Source organism: Cyphomyrmex costatus, unplaced genomic scaffold, assembly GCF_001594065.2.
Source record: "Cyphomyrmex costatus isolate MS0001 unplaced genomic scaffold, Ccosl1.0 scaffold882, whole genome shotgun sequence".
NCBI classification, from domain to species: domain Eukaryota; kingdom Metazoa; phylum Arthropoda; class Insecta; order Hymenoptera; family Formicidae; genus Cyphomyrmex; species Cyphomyrmex costatus.
In genome coordinates, this window is record NW_017280466.1 from 38,416 (window position 1) to 48,916 (window position 10,501).

At 27.3% G+C, this 10,501-nt stretch overlaps 1 protein-coding gene across 1 annotated transcript; it reads right to left on the bottom strand.

Annotated features, from left to right (window-relative positions):
* Window positions 1-3,081: 3,081 nt before the first annotated feature.
* On the bottom strand, window positions 3,082-8,634 carry LOC108781698 (uncharacterized). The gene is made up of 5 exons (XM_018549753.1): window positions 8,540-8,634; window positions 7,769-7,910; window positions 4,805-4,948; window positions 4,553-4,704; window positions 3,082-3,393 (listed from the first exon to the last, which is right to left on the bottom strand). The coding sequence occupies exons 1-5, from the start codon at window positions 8,626-8,628 to the stop codon at window positions 3,168-3,170; spliced, it is 753 nt and encodes a 250-aa protein (XP_018405255.1). The 5' UTR covers window positions 8,629-8,634; the 3' UTR covers window positions 3,082-3,167.
* Between the last annotated feature and the right edge of the window lie 1,867 nt (window positions 8,635-10,501).

Sequence of the window (10,501 nt, forward strand, 5' to 3'; positions counted from 1 at the left end):
TTGTTTATTAATATATGACAATTTTTATTGTTCAGAATGAAAATTGGAATACAAATAGGACTTAATAAAATTTTTTTAAATAGCTTCAAATCTTTGAAAATAATCTTTAAACGTTTAAGATTTATTAACATTTATGCATTATATAATGTAAAATATAATTATTAGAATTAATAAAAACTTCTTAAATAGAACGTCTGTGCTGCGGCACAGCTCGCTAAAAATGCCATATATCCCAAATAGATGGGATATATATGACAACTAATTAAACAAACAATATAGGAGCAAAGCACTTGTATTTTGTTATACAACATGCTTTACTATTGCTTTACACATATGTATTGCAAAATAACCACTAAGTCTTTTACACGCTCTACAATAATCATTTTATGTAGATTATAAATTATGATGGCACTACTTATTACAGTAAAAAATCGATTTAACTCGCAATAATTTCATTAATATTAACAGTAAAAAACTAAAATCATAATATAATACTAATATACCATAAAGGCATGTAACAAAGTAATTGACGGAAAATTATCCCCACTCCTTCTATTTTTTCTGACTTCTGCGGCGTATTTCCTGACGCGGCGTATATACCGGGTTTACCTTACACTTTTTTAAAAAGATTGTGAACTAGTTTAAAGTATTTATCGAACATAATCATTTTCGAGTTATCATCTTGAAAATATGTAAACTGCAAACCTCGTAATTGTCAAGAGAGAGTCAATTTCGTCGAGATCCATCAAGGATATTCTGCGCGATGCGGTAGCGGGTAATGCAGTTTATAATCCTTCGGCATGCAGGTATCATAATCAATAAATAGAGAGGGATGTTGCATACTAGGTGCGCGTAGATGGACAATAGCGGCTTTCTCTCAGTTCCCTATACTGAGTATCTGATCCAGTATATGAAGCACAAGTCAGATAGGCATGCCTCGATATCATCGTGGATAATGGAAGCACGCGATTTCATCGTGAATCATACAATTCGTCTTCTCGACAGCTGAGATATTGCGACTGTCTTGAGTCGAGCTAAATAGAACTTGTAAGAATAGCGAGTCTCAACTCACGTTTACAATGTCAATCAAGTTCATAAATTTATGCGACAAATCGCATTTATACCATACATTGAGAAAAGATGTTTATTTAACTTTATTATATTTAATTTTGTTTTTAATTTTTTGTCGTGTGAAGAATGTACATATTTAAATTAAATGTAATGTATTTGACTCATTATATTTGACTTAAACACGTACATTTTTCAACAAAAAAAAAAAAGCTGAAGATAACTAAATAAATTCAGTCAAATAAACAATTTTTTTCAATGTAATAACAATTAGAGAGAGAGATAAAATTAAAATTAAAAATATTATATAATTTTATACAGGAAATTTTGTGCAACGTAATTAAATAAAAATCAATTTCGGATAAAATGGTTTTACGCAAAATACAAATATTTTCTCTCTCCGCTCCCTCCCTACAAATATTATATAAATGTGCATTTGTCAAAATGCTGTTTTAATGAAGTAAATGTATAATGATTATGCAATGTTACAAATATTAATTAAATTATATGAGTAAATGCACACAGACAGTCTTGTATCTACATACCCCTGATAATAGGCAACCACTACCGCATGTGTGTTAACGCATAATGTTCACTAGGGGAAAGGTAATGTCATTAAGCTTCAGCTCCTATTAAATTATAATTCTCTTCATTAATTAATGATAAAAATAGTGCGAGAACGCAAAGTGTAATTTACAAAATTAACATTTTAGTTGAAACATATTTTCTATTTAGCACTAGAAATACAGAGCCGTCAATTTTTTCGATTAATATTATATTTCTTTTGTAAAAGATAGGATTCTAAAATTCTTTGCAACGATTATGTTCTTTATACTGAAATGAAATATTTGGTTTTTCATTACTCTATTTTCATTCGCTTCATTCTTTTCGTGAATACGAAGCGTTGGTGTTAATTATTCGCTACTGTTTGCGTTGTATCAACAAATTGACTTCTATTAGAAGGGTTTTGTTAGTCTTAAGTAAATTCCAGTAAATTGAGGCAAGGATAAATTAATAGATCTGTTCGGATGAGCGTAAAGCGCAGGGTGGTTAAAATGAAGTACATATATAATATTAGTATATTAGTATTAGCACCTGGAATCGGTCGGCACTATCGATCGGCGGTTCATACTTGCGATATCCGCAATGTTGTATGTATAAACAAGATTACCACGCGCACCTCTCGTGATATCCCCGGAGACCACCCCCCGTGGACTCTCATGGAGCTATCTCTATGCAGATTGCGCTATCGCCGTTCGCGACCAAACAACGGCGTCAAGACGCGACGTACCCGGGAGAAACCTGACTAAGTTTAATAAGATTAAGCGGCAGGGAGTGCTCGCAAAGTTGCAGCTTAACAGCGTTGTAAGTAATGCATATTGATCGTCGCTTTAGGTAGTTTGACAGCTCACCGTTTGCCCATCGAAACTACTGTAGTTTGTCGTCGCACATCAGCACGGTATATACATCAAATAGTTTTCAGCACTCTGTGAAGTTTGACGCGCGTCAAACATCAATGATATATTATTCGTAGAGATATTTCTTTAGATAGTTTATTTATTGATATATTTATGATATCATTGTATTAAATTATAAAAATAATTAATATTTTTTTAATACAATAAAAATAATTTATATGCTTACGGAAAAATTATGAAAAAATCACAATTTTTTCCTAACTGTTGAAAATAATACAAAAAATAATTTTAGCTTATTTAAAACTTGGATAAAAAATTATTTTAATAAAAAATAGACACGTTTTAAAAAATAATTAAAGTAAAATAAGAAATTTTTTTTTTAAATTATATAATTATTTTATATTGTTAATATTATTATATTGTTTAGTATAAATAGTAAACTAACTAAACTATTAGCATTTATTTTTACATAGAAATAAACTTTCAATTCTAATCACTTTTGCAGAGACTGAATAGATTTGATATATCCTTAAATTTTGGACAATAAAATGGATAATAATGCTTAGAGATCAATGATAAGTCCGTGATGCTGATTTATAAGCGTTCAACGATTTAATTGGCTTATATTTTTAGGATACATAATAATGAATATACAAGGATAGTATAACAGAATAACAAGGATTAATGAAATTCCGATTTCACAATGTCGAGCCATTTATCTATTATTTCCGTGCGATTTTGTTGTGAAGTGTTTGTGTTCCAGTTACCAAGTTGTACGCTGAAATTCGATTTGGCACGCTTTTCAACGATATTTAATATAGGATTTCGGAAAACCACTGTGACTATTTTAGTCAAAGCATTCACGATAGGGTCCAAAAGATTACCCCCGAATTGTAGGTCAAATTTCCTGCAAAAAAACGAAAGTAAAGAGAAAATTGTTATGCAAATGTAATTGAAAAAAATTTATGATATACTTATGTTTATAATTTGTTTTAAACTTGCAAGGTAAATTTGCGATTTAAATCAAGAGATTATGTCGATATCTCATAACCATCAGATAAAAGAAGATCATTGCGAATACAGATGTTGAAAATAAAAATATTAATGACATATCTTGATAAACTTCAAATTGAATTTTTACGGGCGACTATTATCGTTCTTTAATCATCATAACAGCATATTAAACAGATACAGCGAAACAATGTAGGAGATAATAATTACTGTCACTTATCAAGATAGATGGACAGTGATTATATTATCTATTTGTTTCGCTACACCTGTTTAATATGCCGTTAAGAAAACAACTCTGTGCTATCATCAATCAATAAAATATAATTTATAACATTGAAAATTAATTTACTGTGCTCGATGTTTGATCGCATAAAATTCCTACATGTAATCTTTTATTTGACAAGTAAATAATACATACCCAGAGAAAAAAATAATTACAATGATCATAATTTAACTATAATTTATTGTCCATAATCTATAATTATAGTTTTTGATACTGTATATTTTTTTAATGGAACTAGAATATAATTAATATTACTAATAATTTAGTAGTACCTAACTGAGACATGCCAAAACATACCGTAATAAGTGCCATGGTTTTTATTTTCAGAAGAAAGGAAAAACTTGTTTTCTTGAAAATTATCTTTAAAAATTCTACAAAGAATTACTATATTAACTAAAAATATAATCCATATAGTCTCAGTAAAAAATTTTAATTAAGTACTATTAACTTTTTAAAAAATCGTACTCAAAATTGTAAAAATTTCAATGTAAGTTCATGTAAAAATGTAAATCAAAACGTTGTAGGTCCAAGTAAAAATGTCAATTGTATAATGAACTTACAATATTTTGAATTGCACTGCTCACTTTTTTCCACTTATAGTAGCATTAAACATTTAATTTTAACATTTAATTTTTATGGCTATGACATCGTTATGGCACGTCTCAAATAAAAATTGAGCTGCTAATCAGAACTATTTTATCATGGAATTATAATACGAATGCGATATAAAAGATTTTTTTCTCGGTATACGAAAAATATAAGAAATAATTACCAGACATTGGAGAACTTTATGGAGTCGAGATTTAAGTAATAATTATTTAGATCGATCGATACAACGACGTTGATATCAAGATCGTGTAAACGACCATACATGTTACCATTCCTCTTATACAGTAAATGCTTCAGATAATAATCGTAACTAAACTGAAAATTATACAAATGTAATTTTGAGATATAAGTCTTCTATAAATTGTAGTGATTTTTTAAATATTAATTAGCATCATCATGTCTGTTCCGTTCTTACGTTTATAACTTCAAATCCTAAATTCATATCCATCGTCAAACGTAAGTCCTTATATGTTGCAGTCACATGTTGGGTACGTTTTACTAGCGATAAATTTTGTATCCACCCCTTCTTGAGATCGAGATTTCCCTTGAGTTTTCCAGTCTAAAAGTATTATTTCCAAATATAATCGGAATGAAACGTATTAATAGAGTTAACTATCTATATTAGTATCTTAGAAAGATAAACTTCGATTTACAGAATTTTTTATAGAATTTAATAAAAATTTTTAAGGAAATAAAAATTCAGGGAATGAAAGTAACTTGTTACTTGTAACGAAATTGCTTTTGAGTAACCCCTTCCTGGAAACTACATTATTTTTTTGTAACGATACTTTAGGAATGTCTTTTTTTTTGATAATCGTAATGAATTTTGCAGTTATTTTTATCTACTTGCTATGAAAAAGTACAAGCATTTTTACAAAAAAAAAAAACTGGATAATATTAAAAAATATTTAAAAAATATTAAAAAAAGTATTTTGTACGATTTAAGAAAAAGATTTGAAGATTTACAAAACAATTTATTATTAAATTTGTTCCACACAAAGAAATTAATTTAATTTCTACATTAAAACCATATATGATTAAAACAAATTATTACGATAAAATTACCTACATCTACATTAAGATGAGTCAACAATTTGAATGCTTTAATGGACATCGATGAAAAAAAAATGCCATTGTAATAATTTTCTTCAAATTAATTATATATTTTTATCTTTAACCCGTAGTGGTCACACTGGGTCTGTCTGACCCGAGGCAATTTTTGAGTTGATGTAGTCAATAAATCAAGTAGAACGCAAATGGCGACTGTTTTTTTGCGTCGGATCAACTGGACCCAGTGTGATCAATACGTTATTTTTAAGAGGTGTGACCACTACGGGTTAAGAAAATATTTTTATTTAATTTCGTATTTCTTTAGCTTCCATTATTTGAGAGATATATTGACATAACGTCTACATATAAAATAATCTACATATAAAAAAGCTATTCATGATACTTTGTCAGCACTTATGTCAAAAACTGTTCAAATATTATTTACTGCTTTTGGTAGACAAAGAAACGAAAATGAAAAACTAAATTTGAGCGCAAAACCAAGATTTATAAATTACTTATGGTTATGCTTTTGCACAGATTTTCTCTCTCTATATTGTACTGTATAATTATATATTTACTTGAAAATTATTTTTTATAAATAATTGTATAAATAACATTAAAATTAATACAAAAGTAAAGGACTATTAATATAAAGATATAAATAAAGTTATAAATAGGGCATATTAGAGACAAATAATAAATCTTTCCGTTTATAATATTGTGTATAGATACTCATAAAAATAAAGTTTAATGAAAACTAACAAAATATAATGTTTTCGTCAATTATATAAGTAATTATTTAAAATTATACACAATATTATAAGCTGAAAGATTTATTATTTTACTCTTATATGTCTTATTTATAACTGTATTTGTAAATAACATTAAATGTATAATATTAAATTCTGATGTGTAAAATCAACTATTATATATAAAATTTATGTAATCTATGGTATTATTTACATATATAAAAAGTTTTATTAAAATCAAAATATGACACTTTGAAAGGTTTTTTTTATAGTTGGATCTCAATATTTGATAATATTTCCGTGTGAATTTATGTATACAATCCAGTTATGTTTATTAATCTAAATTTCCAAATTAATTTTCAATCTTACAACGCAGTTCTAAATTAAAACTGAAATAGTAATCACAAATTAAATTAACAAGCAATTTAATAATATACTAACGATACTTACATTTTATAACACGACCATAAAGAATTTATTGCGAAAAATAAAAATTTACAAATTGATTAAGTTCATAAATTGATATATCATTTAGCCTATAACGGTCGAAGCTAGATCATTGTTGCTTAAATAATTCAATATGAAGTATATATAATTTTATATGGAAATTATTCCGAAAATTTTTATAAGTTAAATCGTATTTCTTATTGATTGTGTTCTTACAAGAACGGTCCTATGAGAGTTAATATTTAATTTATTAATATATCTTGTAACATAAAAAATAAATAAAAATTATTTTACAGATATTTTGATAAGCAAATTTGAAATGCGGGAAGGAAAACATATAAATTCGTCAATGAGTCGCTCGAGAGCAATTGATCGGTGGAAAAAAGGAAAGAGAAAGTGCAGATATAAAAATACTACTTAAAAATGATTTTAAAACGCGTTTAAAGAAAAGTTTATATTTTTAAATAATATTTTATTTCATAATTTAAAATTTAATTATATAAAGTTTATTTACTATAATGAATGCAATTTATAATAATTTATAAAATAATAATAAAATAAAATATTTTAATGCACAATGCTTGTTTATTTATCTCATTCTTGTGTATAGGTATAGTATATTTGGAATTTATAGTATTGCAGTATTAATAATCCTCAACAAATAGCACTTTTATTAAATTAATGAAATAAACGCTACGAGTCAATACTATTATAATTGTTCAATCTTAATATTTTATTAAATATTAACATTGAACAACTATATAACGTTGGCTTGTAGCCAATTTTATTATTCTGACTTTTATTTTTATTCAATTGAGCTTTATACATTTTATTAAATTATAATTATTTTGATTTTATTAAATTAAATTAGTCAATTGTCAATTCACGATTGCACCTATTTATGTTCCGAATATGAATTCCCAAGTAAGAATTGAATATCGGTGAGATACTGAGCTAGTACCAAATTTTGATATTGAATACCGGCGTGAGAAATATCGAATAACTGTAACGAGTAATGATAACGAGTAACTGTATATAATTTGTAACTACTTTTTACTTTAAAAGTAATTACCTTTAAAAAATAACTTTTCATTCCCTGCAAAAATTTTATTGTTAGTTTCACTCTTACATACCAAGTGTGGGAAAATAGGTGTAGAAACGTTGGGGAGTTGCATAGGATCCATTCCATGTTTCAAAATGATTTGACGTACTGAAGGTAATAAAGCATCAACTACCTTATCAAGATTTGCTCTTACTTCTACATTTTGCCCAGGACTAATTAATACAAAAATACACATTTGTTGAATGCACTATTCATTTAAACGAAATCGTAGTATATGTAATTTTCGAAATGCGTATATATATATATATATATACATATTAATTACGGAAAAATATTGCATATATATAACATGTATATATACATATACATATATATAAAATATTTAAAATTAAATATATTAAAAGTTTAAATTTTATTTTTTGAGAAATTGAAAAGGTATATCTGATGTGTTTGATTTTTTAGTTATCATAAATTGTAGCATATAACCCTTTACTCACGAAGGGTGCTCAACCTTAAAAATTCGCTAAATGTATGAATGCTATTTATGCACATTGTTACATTTGGCGCAAATCGTTTTACAATTAAATAAGAATGTTGTCAATTTTTATTTATTGTAAATTATCAAAGGAAACAATAAAAATTGAGATATAATGTTGGTGTGTCAGAAATATCTTACACAAGTAATTACATTAATTTGTGCAAGTAATGTAAGGTTGAAGGTGTATGTGTGTGTACACATGAAAAAAAGTCTTATCCTCTGTAAAATGCAATACGATGATTTAATTATAAAATGAATAAGTAATGATTCAAATCACAAAGAATTATGAGCATACAAACTTACTTAGGATTTTGTTCGGCTGTAACAGGTGTACCATATACCATGTACACAATGGTTACGAGGAGAAGAGTTAATTGTATTTGACTGGGCATGATTGCGGTAACAATTCAACTACGGAAGATATGATAGGTTTCCTCTATATTTATTCATTTTCTAAGATCTGATTATGTCTTATCGATTTGATAATAGTCTAAGTAGTTAGATATCACAAAATTGTATAACACACATACAACAAGCGAGAGATACAACAGCAAATAATGATTTTATTGTCAAAATTGTGATATATGTAATTATTTTTCGTAAAAACTAAAGTTTTATTTTTATATTTTGTTACGTTTTTTTTATGGAAACCAAAAGTTATCATAAGAAGATATATAGAAATAAACGATCACGAAAGAAGTTGACGTTTCCTCTTTTCAAGACACTTTTCATCTCTAAATCGTTTATTGCATCATAAATATGGAAATTTAGTATTATATAATAAATATAAAAACAAACTTTAAGCTTTTTGTGGAAAACTCTTCAATTAAAAAAATTCTTATTACACTGATAGAAAAGATGATTCATATAATAAATTTTATGAGCCGTTGAGATTATCGAACGGTCTGATTCGATAATCTGACTCGATAATCAATTCAAGGATAATTCCAAAACATTTCAAGTAAAATCCTAGTTTTTTTTTTCAGATCAATTAATTTTCATCAGTTAATTAATTTTCATTAATTGCATTAATATTGGCTGCGTTCAGTACAAAAGCAAATTTGTAATTGTTGTTAGATTTTTTTAATATAATTGATTTACACATTTTTCTTAAATCCAATAAAAAACTAAAGATAAGAAACTAAAGATAACTACTCATATTAAATAATTTTATAATACACTAGGCAACAAAATTAACGCAACATCTGTTTCACTCTGCAAAAATAGGCAAACTTCAAGATAGAATAACTTCGTCAAAAATCATCGTATTGAGATGTTTAGAAAAGCATTTTACTTTACTTGAAACCTCTACTTTTCAGATCGCTACTTGAAAAAGTGGTCTCACGGAGATTTTATGAAGTTGCACAAACATAAATGAAGATATATCAGATCTTAAAATTTTTTGCAAAATTTGCGAAGTTCCACGGGGCGGACTAAAAACTGTACGCTAATGTGATTTTCATCACTCGAAAGAGCGAAACTTTACCTTTAATTTGTTTTTTTACGGAGCTCCGTACGATTTTTTTTCGCTGAGTTATTCAACGTTGAAGCAAAAATGACCCTTTTGCTAAAAAAAACAAATTAAAGGTAAAGTTTCGCTCTTTCGAATGATGTAAATCGCATTTATGCACAATTTTTATTTCGTAAAAAATTTTTAGGTTTGACGCACTTTTATTTATGTTTGTGTTACTTCACGAAATATCAGTAAGACTGTTTTTTGAAGTATCAGTCTGAAAAATAGAGATTTGAAGCATTAAAATGCTTTTTTAAACATCCTGATTCGACGATTTTTGACGAAGTTATTTTATCTTGAAGTTTGCATGCAGCTACTGAACAAAATTAAAGTCACTTAAAATCAGCATTAAAAAGAACCAAATTCAAATTTCACATATCTCCGCGAAGAATAGTCGCGAAGCAATGTACAAAAAAACTTTTAAAGTCATAACAAATTAATTTTTAATTGTAAGTAAAGTTTAATATTTTCTCTTTAAAATTTTTTATCATTACGTTACAATTTTTTTTATTGAGTGATTTGAAGTGAGTAATGCATTATGTAGCCTTTTCTCTGAAAATTTCGATCGGACTTACACCTTGTGTGTGTGCGTGCGTGCGTTCTGTGAAGTACGTGGGTGACATTTACACTTCAAAATCTGGTATTCCCGCCTTGTCATTGAATGACTTCTTGCAAGCTATCTTGCATTAATATGCGTGAGCGCTTGCAAGAAGTCATTCGAAGACAAGGCGGGAATACCAGATTTTGAAGTG